The sequence below is a fragment of the Macrotis lagotis genome, chromosome 2, assembly GCF_037893015.1.
Source record: "Macrotis lagotis isolate mMagLag1 chromosome 2, bilby.v1.9.chrom.fasta, whole genome shotgun sequence".
Lineage (NCBI taxonomy): Eukaryota > Metazoa > Chordata > Mammalia > Peramelemorphia > Peramelidae > Macrotis > Macrotis lagotis.
In genome coordinates, this window is record NC_133659.1 from 29,467,711 (window position 1) to 29,488,253 (window position 20,543).

Here is a 20,543-nt window from a genome sequence, read left to right on the forward strand (position 1 = left end):
GAGTATAGGAGGTGATATTCCCATTGAGCTTGGGTTGGTTGGGCCCTATTTAGAGTACTGAGCACTAAATTCTAGGAGGGGCATAGACAAGCTGGAGTCCAAAGGAAGGAAACTAGAATAGTGAAAAACTTAGAGGTCTTGTCTTATGAGGATCATTTGGAGGAAATGGAGTACTTGGAGAAGATTTAGATGGTTGAGAGAATGCTGGGGTGTGGGTTAGGCTTGTTTTGCTTGGCCCCAGAAAGCTGAACCAGGAGCAATCCATGAAAGTTAGTCAATTTTAGTCAAAAATTATCTATTAAGACATATTTGCAAACATACTAAGTGATGGAGATACAAAAAAAAAAAGACAAAACTATGATCCCTGCCCTCAAGGAGCTTATGTTCTAATGGAGGGGACAATATGTAACTAACCAGGTCCATAGAAGGATATACTGTGCATCACACACAGTGAGATGAGAAAAGCCTTCCTAACAATGAGGGCTGTCCCAGAATGTAGGGGACGCCCTCACTTTGGTTTTCAAAGATGCTAGACCACCACTGGTGAGAAGTCTCAGTCAGTTAGGGCTGAGCTAGAAGCCTCTGAAGACCTCCATGGTCCTGAGATTCTGTGAAGTTTTACCCATTCTACACCACAACAGTCCCCCAGATATTTAGATAGCTGTCACATCCTCCACCATGACTTTTTGTTGATTAAGGATTCCAAGAGTCTTCAAGATGGCAGAGCCCTCAATGAGCAACAAATGATGTAGAAGGAAGACTGGGAATCAGGAGATTGTGGCCCATAGGTTACTCCCCTCAATTGTCAAATGAGATGTTGGGCTGCTAACATACAAACTGGCTTCCAATTCTAGAGCCTCTGGTTCCTAAGTCATTGCTTCCCATGTAGCCAAAGTCAGTCCCTATTCCAAAGGAGATGCCATTCTAATGGAGGACCCAACACATACCAACAAAATATGGATAGAGTTGAGGTAAGGTAAATTCAGGAGGGAAGGCCAACCTTAGGGACAAAATTAGGACCTTCCACACACCAGCCATGCAGCCTCAAGCAAGTCACCAGCTTTCCTGAACCCCCCTTTTCCCTAGCTTTAAGATGGGGAGAGAATATTTAGACCAACTGCCTGCCAAGGCTATATTGGCAGGAAAGCACATCATCATCATCAATGGCTAATATTCTTTTTTTAGTTTTTTTTTTTTTTTAGTTTTTGCAAGGCAATGGGGTTAAGTGGCTTGCCCAAGGCCACACGGCTAGGTAATTAGTAAGTGTCTGAGGTCAGATTTGAACCCAGGTACTCCTGACTCCAAGGCCGGTGCTCTATTCACTGCGTCACCTAGCTGCCCTCAATGGCTAATATTTTTAAGGCACTTTGAGGTTTACAGATCTCATAATGGATCACATTTATAGAACAGAGGTGGCTTGTGCCATAGTGCAGAGGATGCTGGGTCTGGCATCAGGGAGGTTCAATTTCCTGAGTTCAAATCTGACCTCAGACATTTACTGTCTGTATGACCCTGGACAAGACATTTCACCCTTTTTGCCTCAGTTTCCTCATCTGTAAAATAAGTTGGAGAAGGACATGGCAAACTACTCGCAGTATCTTTGCCATGAAAATCCACAGAGAGAGGGATACAAGTGAAAAATGACTGAACAAAATCATCATGAAACTTAGACTGACAGAGGTCAAGTGATTTGTCCAGGTCCACACAGCTACTAAGTATCTAAAGAAGAATTTGAACTCAGGTCTTCTTGAAGATAGGTCCTGTGCTGTAACCACTGTACAACCCAGATACTTCTTGGAGCAAACAATGTTAGACCTGGGAGAAATCTTGGGACATAGAATGTAGGATGTTAAGACTTGTAAAGCTGTAAAAAAAACTAGAACAGAATTTCAGAGCTAGTATTATCTAATCCAATGTAGGTAGGTGGATGCAGTAGGTAGGGAGCTAGATCTGGAGTCTGAAAGGCTTGAGTTCAAATCCATCCTCAGACATTGACCCTGGGCAAGTCATTTGACGTCCTTCTGTCTCAGTTTACTCAACTGTAAGATAATCATAGTGCCTACTTCCCTGGGTTATTTTGAGGATTAAATAAGGGAATATATGTAAAGTGTCTGTCACATAATAGATGCTTATTTTCTTCCCCTAGCCCAGCTTCTTTATTTTACAAAGAAAGTAAGTGGGTCCAGAAGGGTGACTGTTCTCTGTTCTGGGTAAACTTTGGGGTGGTGTATTTACTTGGAGTCGCACCACTGAGAATCTGGTGAGTGTCCAGAAGAAGGTGACAAGGTCTTGAGATCAGATGGGAAACTGAGAAAATGTAGCCAGTAGGATTGAAGTCCTGAGGAAGTTGTGACAAGGACCTTGAAATATCTGCAGAATGTTCACATGGATAGGAACCTTGGGGGCAGCTAGATGGTGCAGTGGATAGAGCACAGGCCCTGGAGTCAGGAGTACCTGAGTTCAAATCCGACCTCAGACATTTAATAATTACCTAGCTGTGTGGCCTTGGGCAAGCCACTTAACCTCATTGCCTTGCAAAAAAAATGTATTAGTAGATAGGAGCCTTGACCTCCTGGCTGCTCCTCTATCGAGACACCAGATCCCTAGATTCTGGGCACTCTCTCTGCTGCCTTTTGTGTCTGGCATGTTCTAGCCTCATCTCTGCCACCCCTAGTTTCTCCAGCTTCTCTTGTCCCAGTTAAAATCTCAGTCTCTTCAAGAAGCCTTCTTCCTCTTCCTGATCACTATTGACCTCCCTCTGTTGGCTATCTCCAATTTACCCTGGATCCATCCCATTTGTCCATGGGTGTCTGCATGTTGTCTCTCCCACAAGATAACTTCCTACTTCAGTTCTTCCAACTCCCTCATTTTATAGGTGGGGAAACGGAGCCTCAGCCATGGGAAATAATATGCCGTACGTCACACAGCTTCTTGACTGTCTTTGGCTTTCCTTTGTATCTGACCTGTTTAGCATGAACTCAACACATAGCAGGCTTCATCTTTAGATGCTTGTAGACTGGCTGACTTCACAAGTCAGGAGACATTAGACTTGTTGAGCACCAAGGCAGACCTAGGAACCATATGGGGAAATTAGAAAGAGACCAACTGGAGGTGCCATTGGAATAAGGAAGAAGTGGGTAACAAACAACCTCTGTGAGCCTCAGTTTCCTCATCTGTAAAATAGGACTAATAATAGCACTTGTCTCTCAGGGATGTGTGAGGATTAAATGAGATAACGTGTGCTTTTGTGTTTTGCACAAAATGCAAAATATTTTGCAAACCTTAAAATACTAAATATTTGCTCCTATTGCCATTGTGGCCAGTTTAGCCTTGACTGAAGGAATTTAAGTTGCTGTTAGCATTGAGAGACCAATGTTGCTTTGATCATTGACCTGTCCTAAAATAGAGTAGATAGCCTGGAGAGATGGGGCATCCCCTCTCATTGATGACCTTCTAGCAGAGGCATTGGTCAAAGATGAGGGATTCAGGTCCCATTCTGCTCTGAGTTTGATTTGATGAGCTTTGGTTTCTGAAGATGAGATTGCTTTTATCAAGCTGGAAAGGCCTTCCTACTTCAACTCTTCCAACTCCTCATTTTATAGGTGAGGAAACAGAGCCTCAGCTATGGGAAAAAGCATGTCATATGTCACACAGCTGTTAAGTTTTAGCATTCCTTCCAGAGAACATTTCCATGTTGGTTTGAGTAGATCAAGTTCTCCCCCACTTCTAATTACCCTAATAAGACCCTGAGAGATCCCTCTGGATCCCAGTTCTCTTCTGGGTTTCTAGATTTTACTACTATGCTTCAACTGCCTCAAAACCTGGGGCCTGTTCACCCTACAACATCCATTAAGCCTGTTGACCTAGAATGTCCATACTTTGTTCTCTCCTTTTTTTGAAAACTAGACTGGCATCTGCCTTTCTCCAGCCCTGTGCTCCATCATCCATGGCATAAGCTCAGTAGTGATGTTACCCAGTTCTTTTGGGACCTGAGGATGTAGTTCTTTGAACAACCACAACAACAGAGGTCTTCCCATAAACACATGAATGTTAGGGTTGGCTTGGTGGGTTGGCTTCCTTCTTCAGATGGATTGACTTCCTCCTTCATTCAATAGGAAGACTTGGTCTCTGGGGTGGATTCTGTGCTAGAATCTCTCTCAGAGCTCACATTTTGTATAAGGAGTTTAGGTCCAGGGATCCAGTGTCCTGGGCCTACAGAGTTGAGGGAAGAAGGCAGGGATTCTGGGGCAAGGAGATCATTCTTTCCTCAGCACCCAAGCGTAACAATCTCTTAGATACTCCATGGTGCCCCACAGTGGGCAGCCCCACTGGTCACTGATCTAGGAAGCAGCTGCAGCCAGGACCTGTCCTCTGATGAATAAAACATGCCCCCACTCAATCACTGGGGCTAATAGGAGTTAACTATCATAACTTCTGAAGATAATAAAAGTTATGTCGTGTCTGCTGGGAGTTATTAAGGTTAGGGACCATCATAACCCATGGAAAGAAATGAAAATTAACATAGTAGGCTTAGGGGAGCCTAGCTTGGAAGGAGGAGGTTTCAATTAAAGCCCCAGGACAGTGACTCCCCAACATGGGTGAATGCTCCATGTCCTCCAAAGCCAGACCCCAACTGCCTGCTCCCACATCCTTGGGGACAGAGAACACTACAGACCAGAGGTTAGTAGCCATGTTTGCCTTTGAGGGAAACCAAGGCCAAGGCAGGGAAAATGAAATGTGGCTACAAAGGAAATTAGCTTTCAAAGTAAGTTAGAGTCTAGGCTTTTGGGATCTCCTTTCCAGACTTACCCTACTGCAATGCTTTAGCTTTTACAGATGTGGTGGTGGGGTGGGGTGGGCACTGTTTTGGGGGGAGTGGGGAAGAGCTTTCCCACCAGGGATGCACTTGCTCCACATGGTCATGGTGGTTGGTCATGCCCTGCCTCGTGGTCCTCTGCTGGCCTATGTCACATGCACCATGACTGTCCCTAAGTCTGTGTGATAGCCCTCAGGGTTGAACTACTTTCACCAGCTCCACTGACCTGTCCTCTGCACAGCTTCCAAGTTTGCCTTGTGCCAACTGCCTTTGACCCAAGTTAAATCATCCCTACTTACAGTTTTTACCTCAAAAGTCAACCTACCTACCTCTTAACTCCTTCCTTCCTTCCTTCCTTCCTTCCTTCCTTCCTTCTTTCCTTCCTTCCTTCCTTCCTTCCTTCCTTCCTTCCTTCCTTCCTTCCTTCCTTCCTTCCTTCCTTCCTTCCTTCCTTCTTCCTTCCTTCCTTCTTTCTCCCCACCTGTCCTCCTTTCCCCCTCTCTCCTTTCTCCCTCCCTCCCTTCCTTCCCTCCCTCTTTCCTTCCCTTCTTTTCTTCATTCTTTCTTTCTCCCCTCCTGTCCTTCCTTTTCCCCTCTCTCCCTCCTCCGCTTCCTTTCTCCCTCCCTCCCTGCCTTCTTTCTTCCCTTCCTCCCTAAGAGGCTAACAGGGCCTGCCAGCAGGCGGGCACACTGTCTATTTTTCACACACAAACCTCAGGCTGACAGCAGGTGGCCGGCTGGGAAACAACTTTGGCTGTGAGTGGAATCTCAACGAGGCTGCTGCCCGCCTCTGTGGCCCAGTGTTTATGGCACTAGGTCTGGAGCTGCTGAGAATATTGGATGCAGCCTGCTCATGACTGCTCTCAGCCTCAGAATCTCTGGGGCCTCTGGTGTCAGGCCCAGTTATTCAGGATTGACAGTTGAAGACTGGCTCTATAGGTTCTTCTGTCCCTCACTGAACCTTTCTTCACTGGAGCCCCAGGTCCTTGGGGAGGGGACCAGGGGTCAAGGAGAGGGGGGATTGAAGAATGTGCATGGGATCCTAAGAGAAGAGCTGGGAGCCCCTCAGAGATCAGTGAAACATGAGCAAACCGAAGCTCACATAAGGGAGACTCTCCGAAGTAGTATCTAGGAGATTCAGGATTTGAACCCGGCTCTTGTTGTCGACTCCCAAAACGTCCACCACTGAACTCAGCCGTAAGAGTGACTCAGTCTAAGTTTGGGGAAGTGAAGGGACGTTCAAGGTCATCAGATCCACCTGCCACCTGGCACAGGGATCGCTTCCCCTGAAATGGTTGACTTGGCTGACACACCACCAAAAACTGGGAACTCACTCTGCCCCCCCCCCGCCCTCAACTCCCCCCCAGAAACATATGACTTTTCTGAACAGTTCTGATTGTCTATATTTGCTTATATCAAAACTATACCAGCCTCCCTGCATCTTTCCCATCAGTCTTGGTGCTGCCCTTTGGGGGTCAATGGGGCAAGCCCCTCTCTCATCTACATGACAACCATTTAAGAATTGGGAGACAGTGATCATGTTCCCCCCAATTGAATGAAATGGAATTGTCCAACCAGGATACAAAGAAAGGGAAGAGAAGCTGAAAGGCATTTTTCATATTGTAGCTTTAGCCCAGCCCCACTATAGGACTGGATACAGTCAGTGCTTAATAAATGACAGCCCAATTGAATTGGACTCAGAATGGAGGTCAGACGTGGGAGGAACACAAGACATCTCTGAGTTTAATACTTTCTTCCATCTATATGGAGCATGGATCACCTCTAGCACCATCTCCAAGAGGAGGCTTATCTTAGAACCTGCCTGACTCTGTATGTATCATCCATGATCCTATTGATTACATTGTTAAAGGCATGTAATGTTGAGGGACCACAGCTGGTCCCACAGGGGCCGGGCCTCTCCCAAAAGGGGCTTCTCTGCTCAAAACCCAGATGTACCCAGAGACCTTAACCTCCTCTTTCCTCATACATTTTGACTCTTTGGATGAGCAAACTGTGACCTATCATGGGGAAAGGACTTTCCCAAGGTCATACATGAATCCATAGTAGAACTAGGACTCAAACCCCCATTATCTTAACTGTCCATGTGAGACCTTTTTTTTTGTCATCCTGTGATGCCTTGTAGATCTGCATTTTAAGTCTCACTCTTACTGGGGGGTGGAAAGTTTTGTCCCCCTCTTGGAAAATGTCCACCATCTTTAAAGCATTTGGTCATAACTTCAGTGAGAGGGTGGTGACATCCCTCCTGCTCAGTGACATGTATTGCCCACCTTGAGGGTTCCTGTGCCTATTCCAAAGAGTCTCTCTCGCAATCTCTCCGCTTGGTTCAGACCTCTCAAACAACGGCCCTCAACATGTATCTAGTCCCAGAAGCTGTGAGAAAGAGCAGTCCTAGCTGTCATGTGAAATATGGGGTGACTCCAACCTAGGTCACACAGAGAATGGTCCCAGTGGGCAAGGCCATCTGAGGGCATCGAGTCTACCCATCCACCCAAGAATTCTTTCTACGCAGTCCGCAACAGCTGTCCCAGAACTTAGCTCTGCATTTAAATCTTGATTTTTTATCGGTTGACTATTCAATGAAATTTTCCTCCAGCCTCTGCCTAAATAGACCTCAACATCTCTCAAGACATTCCCTTCTGCTCCAGGCCAACTTTGATAGGGAGGACATTTTTTCTACATTGAACCTAAACCTGTCCTTGGTACTACTGGTTCTACCCTCTAAGCAGAGAAAGGCTGATACCTCCCTCTGCAGGTTGTCCTTGCCATGCTTCCCAGAGTCAGAGCATTGGTAGGGACCTCAGCAGTCACAAGTCTCACCCATCTCTCACCCTACATAGTAGAAAGCATCATCTCACTGCCTTCGTTTTTCTTTTCTGAATTCTCTTCTAAAGCGCTCACTACTTATGGTCTTTCCCCACCAAGTTTATGATACTTGGTTCAGCTGAATTTTTCACCTTATCCAAAGATGTCTACTTAATCTCATTATTGCCCTAAACTTGGGCCATTGGCACACAAGTATCTGAAGCATGGGTTTATAGCTTATTCTCTTCTTAGATATTACCTTTTGTGAATTCCTGGTCCTTCCCTCTGACTAAACCCAATACTCCCAGTGATATCTGCCTTAGCAGATACATGCTTGGCAAATGTCTCTGTCTTCTGTCATTTTGTCTTCTTAATCCAATTACGTGACTACAGATAAATTCACATTTATCAGCCTTCATTAGATTGATTTCATCCTAGCCAAGACGTTGTTGTTCATCTCTTTGAAGCCTTGGGGCAGAAATCCAACCCTCATTCCCAGATACCATTTTCTTCACTAACTGTTCACTTCCTGGATCTTCCTTTCTCTTCTAGCCCTACATTGGACCAGAAATAGTGATGAAAACACCATCTGGGCCTTCTGTAAATTCTTCAGCTCCATGCCCAGAACTTCATAGTCATTAGCAATGCTTTCTAGCTTCCTACTTGAGGGACCATGTGCTTTCCTGTGAATCACCCAAGAATTAGGAACGGTCATCATCGTTGACAAATCCAAGGCAGCTCTCCATGCTACCCCAGAGAGAGGCACTAGAAAGACAGAAGAACTCTCAGTCACTTCTATCAGGTCCACAAAAAGCTATTATTTCAGTAGAAGGGAAGCACCCATCTCCTGTCTCTTCTGCCTCTATTATTGTATGATGATGTATCAGATGTCATTTCAATCAATCATTATGTTTATCAAGAACCTTCAATGTTCTGTGAATACAAAGAAAAGGCAAAAACTGTCCCTGCCCCTCAGGAGCTTATAATCTTTTTTCTTTTTAGGTTTTTGCAAGGCAATGGGGTTAAGTGGCTTGCCCAAGGCCACACAGCTAGGTAATTATTAAGTGTCTGAGACCGGATTTGAACCCAGGTACTCCTGACTCCAGGGCCAGTGCTTTATCCACTGCGCCACCTAGATGCCCCAAGGAGCTTATAATCTAATAGAAAAGACAATATGTACATAAATAGGATATATGCATATATATATATATATATATAGGTCTTCATCATTCCTTGGAATACAAGATGCTTCCAAGGATCCAACTTCACTGTGCATAGGAAAAGTGCCTTGTCCTATTATTGTCATTGAGTTATTTTTAAAATTATATCCAGTTCTTATGACCCCTTTTGGAATTTTCTTGACAATGATGCTAAAGTGGTTTCCCATTTCCTTTTTTTAGTTCATTTGACAGATGAGAAAACTTAATCAAATGGAGTTAAATGACTTGCCCATGGTCATATAGCTAGTAAGTGCCTGAGACTGGATTTGAACTCAGGAAGATGAGTCTTTCTGACTCCAGATCTGGAAATCTATCCACCGCTTTCCCATGTCTTATTTCTTATCTCTGCCACATTCTTCCAGCCTCTGATATCCTTATCATACCACCAACTGTTTATTGGCCAAAGCTGTCTTTTTACCTTCAACTAGAAGCAGCAATGAACATACAATCTAAGCCTCTAATATCTTCAATTTCTCACCCAAGACTTTAATATTTTACCCAAAAAGCTTTTATGTTTGAACAAACTGAACTTAGGAAGTTCTCAGCAAATACATGAACCCTCTCCCTTAATCCCTGAGATCACAGAACCTTAGACTCTGGGGGAGGTGAAATGAATGAAAAACCCTGTGAGTCAGTTTCTAGGTAGTTAATCAATTTATTAATTAGGCCAGTTAATAATGAATAAATTGATGTTTAGTGGTTTCTCTCTAACCAAAGATGACCCATGGAAACCATGAAAGCTTTAAATAACCCTTGAATGGCAATTCCTTTGACAACTGGAAATCAATCCTGATTGGTAGACATTTAATGAGGAGATGGGCTAAAAGTCTTCAGCTCTTCCTACTTAGAACTTGGCTTGCTCATGAGATTCAGGGGCCTCCAGTACTCTGGATGGGGGAATCCAATCTCCAACCTGACCACTCTGGTTGGTTTTCTCCTTCATGAACTCAACACCTTAAACTCTTTTTAAAGTTGCATCAATCAAAGGATTATTTTTTCTTTTAAAGAAGAAATTTTATAGTAGGAGTTAGTGGGACAGTATGATTTGTTTTATAGATGAGGGCAGTTATAGGGTTGACCCTGGAATCAGGAGGACTTGAGTTAAATTTGACCTCAGATACTTGACACTATGTGACCTTGGGCAAGTCACTTAACTATTTGCCTTAGTTTCTCTATCTGTCAAATGAGCCAGAGAAGGAAATGGCAAAGGATAATCCAATATTTTTACTGAGAAAACTCCAAATGAGATCACAAGGAATTAGACACAACTGAAATGACTGAATAATAATAACAACAAATATATTTTAATGTGATTCAGTATTCAAGTAAGATTTCAAGGAATACACTTTGATACCTTTCTTACTCTTACCAAGGGTTCTTTTGTCACTGTAACAGCCAGCAGTGTAACCTAATCCCCCAGAGTCACTCAGAACTGCTAATACTAATTCTAGATTAAAGTACTCATTTCTTTTCCCCCTAGTTTAAGAAAGAAGCTTACTATTTTTGTTATGAAAGGGAACTACCATCATCTCAGAGCATCCCCTCATGAGTCTTGAGTCAAAAGGTTTCCAGTTCTGAATTCATGTTCATCTTTTAATTTTTGAAGCTCATTGGGTCATAACATTTAGAATCTGAAAGGACCTTTGAACCATTTGCTCTAACCCCCTCATTTTTTTGAAAGATTTTATTTATTTTGAATTTTACAATTCTTCCCATAATCTTGCTTCCCTCCCCCCACCTTCCCACAGAAGGCATTCTGTAGTCTTTACATTGTTTCCATGGGACACATTGATCTAAGAGAAATCATATCCTTAAGGAAGGAAAATAAAATATAAGATATAGCAAAATTACATAAGATAATATATTTTTTAAAAAATTAAAGGTCATACATAGTCTTTGGTCTTTGTTCAAACTCTTTCTGTGGATACAGATGGTATTCTCCATTGCAGATATCCCAAAATTGTTCCTGATTGTTGCACTGATGGAATGAGCAAGTCCATCAAGGTTGATCATTGCCCTCATGTTGCTGTAAGGGTGTACAATGTTCTTCTGGTTCTATTCATCTCGCTCATCACCAGTTCATGCAAATCCTTCCAGGCTTCTCTGAATTCCCATCCCTGCTTAACCCCCTTGTTTTAAAGGAATCAGAACTTAAGTGACTTTTCCAAAGTCAGCTAAGTCACAAGTAGGAGAACCAGAATTTGCTTTCAAGTCTTGAGACTACCAGTCTTGTCTCCTTTTCATGAAACAAGGTCATCATTGATTGACTTGAGGGTCATTCTTCATGTAGTGTGGTGTAGTGTAGATGTCTCATGTTTGAATCTCAGCCTCCATCTAGCCTGTGATGTCCTTGTGGGACAGGGTCTATATTTTATTAGAACTCTATATCTTCCCCAGGAGCTGGCATGTGAGACAAAACAAGTGAGAAACTCATCTAGTCCAGGGGGCTTTTAGTGTCTACTTCGAAAAGAAACCCTATGGGGAACAGTGTCCTCCATATTTCTGCATAAAGGTCAGACACTCAGCCATGGCAGTAGGATGCACTCCAGTTGCCTCTTTGAGTGGCCTATGGGAAAAGCAATGTTAGCTCAGATATGAGCTATGGCCAGCAGCATTAAGATGGTTTCTCCGTCCTTTAGCTTATTTGAGTCCTATAACCAACCTGTGAAGAAGGTAGGGAAGGAAGTCTTGCCCCCTTTTCACAGAGGAGAAAATTTGCCCTTTGAGAAGAAAAGACTTGCTAGGGGTTGAACAATGAACCCGTGTGAATCCTTAGTCTTCTGAATCTCAGGGCAGGATTCTTTTGCTGGCACCTTACTGCAGCCTAATGGTTAGCTAAGCCCCAAATTGCCCCCCTCCTCCACACACACACACACACACACTGACGTCTTCCTTCTGGGCAGGAGACTACCAATAAAGCCTGCTCCCACCTTATCCTTCTTCCTTTAGAAAAGGAAAATTCCCCAGGTAACCTTGGGTCCTAAATCTTTTCTGGTCTCCTCCAGATGTTCATGCCTGCCTCTGCAAGATTCTCCCTCCTCCCTCTTCCCACGCTGGGTCTCTCTCTTTCCCTCTCCTTATCCCTTTCTCTTGTTTTCCTTAACCAGCCTTGCCTCCTCATCTCACCCAGATGTTTTCTGCCCCTCTGTATGTGTCTACAGTTCCCTCACTGTTGCCTTTGCTTTTTTTTTTATCTCCATTCCCCAATGCTTTCTATTCTTTTTCTTCTTTCTGCATCTCGCTGCCTTCCTATCTGTCTATGCATCTCTGCTTTTCTCTGTCTACCACTTTCTTCCTCCCTTCCTTCCTTTTCTCTCCAATGTGCTCATGCTTTCTCTGTTTCTTTGGGTCTGTCTGTCTCTCTCTCTCTGTCTCTCTCTGTCTCTGTCTCTCTCTCTCTCCTTCCCTCCCCCTGTGTCTTTTTTTAATCTTCTCTTCTCCTTCCTCTTATCTCCTCATCTCTATCTCTGTCTCTGCACCTTTCTCAACCTTAATATCTCTGGATGTATTTCTGTTCTTTCTGCTTCCTTCTACCTCTTTCCTTCTCCCCACTCTGTGTCTCCCTCTGTCCCCCTCCCCATAGGGACTTATATGTTTGTTTATTTGTATATGTATCTGTTTGTCTCTTGATCTCTCTATCTGGTTGGTGCAGAAGCCCAGGCTGATGCCCAGAAACAGACTCTACTTCCCATTAAGTAGCATTGTTTTACTAACTTCAGGGAGGGAGGGAGGTATTTGGGGAGATGGTAGGCAGAGGGGAAGGAGTGATGCTCCAGTATTATATAAGATCCTGCATTGCAGGCTGGGCTGTTCATGTCAGAGCTCAGCAAAGTGAAACATGTTCATCATGGACTAAGAGAACAACGGTGAGCAGTTTCCTGGGGCCTGTGGTGGGAAAAGAGCCAGTTTGGAATCAGAAAATATGGCTCTGGAACATGCAAGCTGTGGGACCTTGACCTCTCTGACCATTAGTTTTCTTATCCTTCAAAAGGATACAATAGATAAAAAGCACCCCTCCCTCCCCCTTTGGGCTGTTGCCTTGAAGATGAAGAAATCAGGCTGTAAATCTCAAAATAAGATTGTCAGTGGGATTCAATGAGGTGAGAGGGAGGGGAGGAGACAGGAGAGGTGGCCTGAAGAGAAAGGGAAGTGGAAGGGAAGAGAAGGGAAAGAAAAGGAAGGGGAAGGAAGAAAAGGAAAGGACATACATTCTTTGGTCTATATTCTAAGGGTCCTCTTGACACTAAGAGTTCATATTCTATGTTATAAAGCCTGTTCCAATGCTGACATTCTCAGGTCTATGAAGGTTCCCATTTCAATTTATTTCTGAAACTTTCTTGCTGCCAATGGGAACTACCTCCCAATGGAAGGTCCCAGGGGGTCATGAGATTCTCCATTGGAAGTCTTAACTGTATGTTCCATCCATCCTATCTTTGATGTTCTTAGAATTTTTAACTCTAGGCAGAATCTCCCACTCATTCCATTGTTCAGCAAACATTTCTGAAGTCTCTGATCTCTATGTTTGGCAACTGAAGAGGAGAACAGAGACCGGAAACTTTATTTCTGTCCTCATTGGGCTCCCAGTCTGAAAGGGGAATGGAACAAGTTACAAGTGGCCAAACAACCAACATGTAGGATTATAAAAGATAATGAGAAGACGGACCATGGTGACTTGTGATTATAGTTCTGGATTGGATTCTAACTCATTTAATGATCTTTGGAAAGTGACAGTCTCTCTGAGCTTCAGTTTCCCCATCAGTAACATTCTAGAGTTGCACCTGCCTATTTGTCCTTCATTTTGGAAGAACACAACATCAAGGAGGTGATGACAAGCATGACACGCATATGAATTGGATTTGAGGGGGGGAGGGGCTGGGCTAAGTCAGCAGCCTCACTTTCTCCTCCAGAGCCCTCTGGGTTCAGTGACCAGATATGAATCACGACAACTGGAGATGGCTATGGATGTGAGGCAATCTGGGTTAAGTGACTTGTCCAATGTAACACAACTAGGAAGAGTCAAGTATCTGAGACTGGATTCAAACTCCTATTCTCCTGACTCCAAGGCCAATGCTCTATATACTGCACCACCTAGCTGCCCCAAGGACTCCTAATGGTTGGTTAGTTGGTTGGTTCTTGTCCTTCCTTATTGAAGAAGACCAAAATGACATCACTTTTTTTGAGACAAATGACAGTGAGTCCAACTGTGGCTGATCAGACTGATACGAACTCAGAATGCTCTACCACAGGTTGGACACAAATAGTCCATATGAACACTGGGGTGGGTACTCTAAACTTACGTTGATCACATTTCCTTAGAACTACTTCAATTCTGCCTTCCTCATAGAGGGCAACCTCCTCATTGATGAGGGCATGCCATGTTGGATGTCTTGTGCCAGGGTTTCCAAGGTTGTACAATCAATTCTAAAGTTCTTCAATGAGACCTTCAGGGTATCTTGATATCACTTCTTCTGACCCCCTTGTGAGCACTTTCCCTGTGTGAGTTCTCCATAAAATAGTTTGTTGGCAAGCATATGTCTGGCATTCTAACAATATGTCTGGTCCATCATAGTTGCACTCTTTGTAGTACCAGATTAGAGGTGTCAAATTCTGCAGCAAAATTCCCCAGTGTGATTAACAAAATAAATAAAAATATAACTCAGCATAAATATTGGTAATTGTGGTTTTCTTTTTTTTTTTGGTGAGGCAGTGGGGTTAAGTGACTTGCCCAAGGTCACACAGTTGATAGATATCATGTGTCGAGGTCAGATTTGAACCCAGGTTCTCCTGACTCCAGGGGCAGTGCTCTATCCACTGTGCCACCTATCTATTCCCCTAGTTTAAGTATTCTAATCAATGTAGGCCCTCAGGAATCTACTTGAGTTTAACATACTGGATGAGATGATAAGAACAATGGAGGATTCCATCCAATCTGACAAGCAGGTGCTAGTCAGGGCTGGGGGCACAAAGGATGGGCCATCGTGGATGGGTTGTGATATACATCATTAGAAAGAACCTCTACATTGATGAGGTCACATATTCCTTTGAGGCTTTTGGAAGCAGTGATGTGAGAAACTTGAGGGGAGGAGATGTTTGGAGCATCCTCTAGGGGAAATGGAAAAGGGAGAGTCAATCAAGATCTGTTCTGCACCAGTGAAGGTCCAGTTGAGAGGAGACAGTTATGGTCAGCCAGGCCATAGGCTTCTTGCACTGACCAGCTGCTAGGAAGTAGCTATGGAAGGAGAAGGGCAGGAGTGATTGAGTTGAGGTTGAACAGGGTGTGGAAATGGTAACACAAAGGAGCCAGACTACCAGGGTAACAACATGGGTCTACAAATGGAAACAGTCCTAGAGGACTGAAGTTCTCACCCTTTCCTTCTTGGTTTTTTTTTTTTTGCAAGGCAAATGGGGTTAAGTGACTTGCCCAAGGCCACACAGCTAGGTAATTATTAAGTGTCTGAGACTGGATTTGAACCCAGGTTCTCCTAACTCCAGGGCCGATGCTTTATCCACTGTGCCACCTAGCCTCCCCCTCCCCCTTTCCTTCTTAAAGGGTCCTTGGCTTTCGATCCATTTCCGCAGACCAGGTTCAATAGTTTTTCTCAAGTTCTCTGACTCTTTATACTTCTGTAGGGAGAACTACCTAAAATTTAAGTTTGCCTCATGTTTACTGTCCCAAAATGAGGGGGGAAAGGTACTCAGCGTACAATGTAGATCAGGTATAGGATAGCGATTTATTTCCTCCCAACAAAGAAAATGTTTAAAATAGAGAACACTGGCATACATATGAAAACAGAGATTTAATCATGTATCATTAAGGTTTAACTACAATTGGACTGCTGAATACGTCCTCATCGATGGATTGATTACTCTTTGCCAGGCACCAGGGACACAAAGACAAAGGGAAACCGTCTCTGTTCTGGAGACACTTCCCATCTTCTGGATCTAAAATGCTTTTTCCAATAGCTCTTCCAATATCTTGCAGGTCCAGGAACACAAGAACAACATTGGCTAGAGCCCAATGAGTAGCAGAGCTAAGACCTGTGTCCTAGGCTCTAGTTGGGCTCATTGCTAAACAGTGCAGCAGGGGATGAGAGTTTCTCTGGAGATGGATGGAAAATCCATTGCCTCTCTTGGCTCTGGAGGAGAGGGAGGAAGAAAAACTGATTCCATAGTTAAATTATGTTGAAAATATGCCCCGAGGTGGATTTAATTTTATTGGCACTGATTTTAATCTCCTCTCAAGTCCCTGATTACAGAATGAGCTGTGGGCCTGGTGAGGCAATGCCCCCTACTTTGTTACTGGGCTTTAATTAAAATCCTCAAGTTACTGTAGGGAACAAAGAAAGGGGGTGTGATATGTACCTTTTGTTCATTCTTTTACTCACAAATTATAAGTAAAGATCCAGTATTCTCTAGAGAATAGTGCTGGCTGTAGTCTAAGCCAGGCAGAGGGAACCCTTGAATGTTTGAAATTGGAGGACCCTTAGAACCCAGTATGGCAGAACTGGAAGGAATCTTAGAACAGGGGATGTCAGGGCTGGGAGGGGGTCTTAGAACAGGGAAGGTCAGACCTGAAAAAGCCTTCAAAATATAGAACTGAGACTATCAGATTGGGGAGGAGGAGAATTGACCTTATAGTACAGAATGTCAAAACTAATTCAGAACTTAGAGAGAGTTTGGAGGGACTTAAGAGACACCTAGAATACAGAACATAGATAATCCTTTTAGAGACAGAAGAAAACTTAAAATGTTCTACTCAGACTTCCTCATTTAGTATATAAGAAGCAGAACTAGGGAACAGTGCTTATGATCACACTGAAACACGACAAAGGAGACAAGATTAGAACCTGAGTTTCCTTCTTCAAAATCTAGTTCCAGGCCTCAGTTTCCCCATCTCTGAGCCAACAGTTGATCTAGGTAATATAAGTGACTTCCCAGCTGCCTCCAGGTTCTAATTCTTCTAAAATCCTCCTTTCAGTCTGACCATAACCATTTCTCACCATCTCCCTTCCAGCCTCTTTCCCCTCTGCCAATCTTCAAAAGCTCAGGGGAAAGATGGACAAGAAAAAGAAATAAAAAAGCAAAGATGACTTTTATAGGTTCCTGGTAAATCATTCTGTCTTTCCCCTATAAAACTGGAAATGATGGGTTTAATATCACTCAGTGTGGGTGGCATCCTGTATATCTCTTCACAGTCCATACCACTTCGAGATGGACAGGTGCAGATTTATAACTGACCCCTGAGGAAAGGCTTTGGGGATTGAAGAGACAGCCACCAGGTCTCCTTTTCCTGGTCACATAAAGCTGCGACTGGCCACACGTGGGAATCGTCTGAGATAGTTGCATAACATTTAGAACACAAGATGCCAGATAAAGGAGGAGGGCTTAGAATGGAGAATGTGAGAGCTGGAAGAGTGCTAGTAGACAACAGGGAATGTCAGAGCTCGGAAGGTCTCAGAACACAGACTATGAATTATCAGCAGAGGTGGTCCTAGAACATAGAGCAGAGAATGTCTGAGCCACAATGTCTGCTCTCTTAGAACAGAGAAAATAGAGCTTCAGGGCCAGTAGGGACAGATATCTAGACCAACTGTTTCATGCACATGAAGGAGCAATGGCCTCTAAAATCAGGGTCTTAGAACAAAAGGATAGGATGGACACATACAGGCAGCACCTAAAGTCTCTCCTGCCTGACTCTCTGAACTAGTCTGCCTTCATTAACACACAATCTTTTTCTTTTGTTTTCTTTTGTTTTTGCAAGGCAATGAGATTAAGTGACTTGCTCAAGGTCACCCAGCTAGGTAATTATTAAGTGTCTGAGGCTGGATTTGAGCTCAGGTTCTTCTGACACCAGGACTGGAGCCCTATCCACTGCGCCACCTAGCTGCCCCCACACAACCTTTTTCTTTACACTCCACCCACTGTGACTGTTAAACCTTCCAGTAATGAAATACCTTAATCCTACAAAACTGACCCACCTTCCTAAATTCCCATAGAAGGTGCTCTAGAGATAGATGAAGCACCCCCCCCCCCCCCAATGCTTCTTGTGTTCTCTAGCCTATTGACTTCACAGGTCATCTACTTCAGACCACTGACTCTCTCTCTCTCTCTCTCTCTCTCTCTCTCTCTCTCTCTCTCTCTCTCTCTCCAGAAAACTAGCTTGGAGTTCTACATTGACATCCATGCACACTCTACCATGATGAATGGCTTCATGTATGGCAACATCTTTGAAGATGAGGAGAGGTTCCAGAGACAGGCCATCTTCCCCAAGCTCCTGTGTCAGAATGCAGAAGACTTCTCTTTTGTAAGCTGCCCTCTCCTGGCCTGCCCTGGGGTCCCTGATGATCATCCATCTTGAACTTCCTCTTCTTCTCTCCTTCAATTCAATTCACACTCATAAGTGTAATGCCCCTTCTGAGTTTGGCCCTGATAGGAGATGGGGGCAGTACTGTTAGGAAGCATGGATCTGGGTGGGGTGGGGGTAGACCTGAGGAACCCTCTATGAAGCTTAATTGGTCTTCCTTGGCCACTTCCTGAGACTTTGAGGGACTCCTAAAGTCATTCCCTTATTGATCTTTGGATCTTCCTAATGTGGGGCTGTGGGGCTGTATCAGAGGAGATTAGCTACTGATCCAGGAAGAGTGGTCTACTCTATTTATGAGAACTTGAAAGGTGAGCAACTCCATCCTCTGGTGGTCTCTCTCTTCCAATCTGCTGAGTGGGTGGGGACTTTGAAAAGACTTAAAATACAGAGAATTGTAACCCAAGGCTCCAATTATACTAGAAGACTGAAATTTTAAAGCCTCACAACATGAAATATGTTGTGGGATTGCTGAACAGCCATTTCACCTTCACTTTCTTTCAAAGTCCAAATCCTAAGGAAAAACAGAATTTGGAATGCTGGGGGAGATGTCTTAGAGGTAGCTGGAGAGGCAGAGCTACTTGGGGAAGAAGTCAGAGATCCTAATCTAAGAGGCATCAGCAGAGATGGTCATTAATACTATGGGAGCAAATGAGACTTCTATAAAAGTGAATCTACAGTGAGAGAGGACAAAAAGCTGTTGAGGGATCAGGATGTAGGGACAAGGAGGAGGGGTAAATGCTTCATGGGTCAAATGATAATCAAAGGAGATAATCCCTTTAAAGCTCATTGTAAACCAAAAAGCACAATATAAAACTGATGATTAAGTTTATAATTAACTGATTATTAAGATAATTCATTTATGAAATGAAGAGAACATTAGATGGAGACTGAAGGACATTTCCCCCATAATATTCATGTTGTGAAAGAAAATATAAACTAAAAAAACCCCTCAAGAAAAATTAGAAAGTAAAAAAAAGCAAGCTTCAATCTGTATTCAGACACCATCAGTTCTTTTCTGGGGATGGAGAGCATTTTTCATCCTAAGTCCCTCAGAGCTGAATCATTTTATTATTGAGAATAGCTAAGTCATTCACAGCTGATCATCTTCCAATATTATTGTTGCTTTGTGCACAGTACATTTCATTTTGCATCAGTTCATTTAGATCTTTCCAAGTTTTTCTGAGAGCATCCTGCTCATTATTTCTTACTACATACCATCATCATCACATATCACAATTTGTTCAGAAATTCAGAGGACTTTCTAACTTTAAATCTGGGTACCTAATGAAGAGTCCAGTTGTTAAACTCATAGGTTTTTAGACCCTGGTTTAGAATATACACTCATTTGTAATAACTAATAGAGGATAATAGAAGATTGTGTAATGCCACTTCACAAAACAGAAAGAGTAGGGAGATAAATCAGCTTAAAACAAAAAGCTTGGTGAGAGACTTAACTAAGGAAAAGCTTTGAAGGTTGACTCTCAAAGGTCCCCAAACAAACAAAAGATGGAAAAGATCTACAAATATATTTATAAATCCTGAACTTCAACAGATTTTTGAGAATTGAAGAGTCTTTGGCATCTCTCTGGTCCTATCAATACACAAATGGGTTCCCATTTTAACATACTTGAAGTCCTTTAAGGAGAGGAAAACGTTTCTCTTGAGCATTTTTGGATACCTCTTTTTCCTAAGATGAAGCCTAAATCATCCTCTCTACAATTTCCACCCATTGTCCCTGTCCACCCTCTAGAGACAAATGGAATGAATCACTCCCCTGTTCTATGCCAACCCTCCACTTACTATCATGTTCTCCTTGAATCTTCTCTTTCCTTGACTAAATATCCTTATAAGCCATGGACTCATGAATTCTTGGTTGTCCTCCTCTGAACACTCTCTAATTTATCACAACCTTATTCAATGATCTGGTCATTGATATCAGGCAGAGCAATAGGGAGATACCAAAAGTTTTTGCTTGTCATTGAAATCGAGGAGAAATAGTATATAATCTAATTCAAAGAAAGATCAGGGTTTCTTAACCAATGGTCCCTGAAGTTTTAAAAAAGATATTTGAGTAACTATATTATCGATCTAATTGACTTCCTTTGAAATATATATATATATATATATATATATATATATATATATATGTATGTATGTATTACATTGTAAGTATTTACACACATTCTGAGGCAAGGTCTGTACACTTCACCCGCCTGCCCAAGAGATTCATGACACAAAAAAACTCTTGTGTATGGAGAATGAGGTCTAGAGACTTCAGTTGTTGCTATTAATGATGACATTGTCTAGATTGTATCAGATC

The 20,543-nt window shown here is 43.1% G+C and overlaps 1 protein-coding gene across 1 annotated transcript in view; it reads left to right on the forward strand.

Moving 5' to 3' along the window:
* Positions 1-20,543, forward strand: part of LOC141511835 (cytosolic carboxypeptidase 6-like) — an 86,655-nt gene that overhangs the window by 11,207 nt on the left and 54,905 nt on the right. Inside the window, exon 4 of the mRNA XM_074220851.1 lies at positions 18,011-18,163. Coding sequence (XP_074076952.1) covers positions 18,011-18,163 — 153 coding nt within the window. The remainder of the gene's footprint in view (positions 1-18,010; positions 18,164-20,543) is intronic.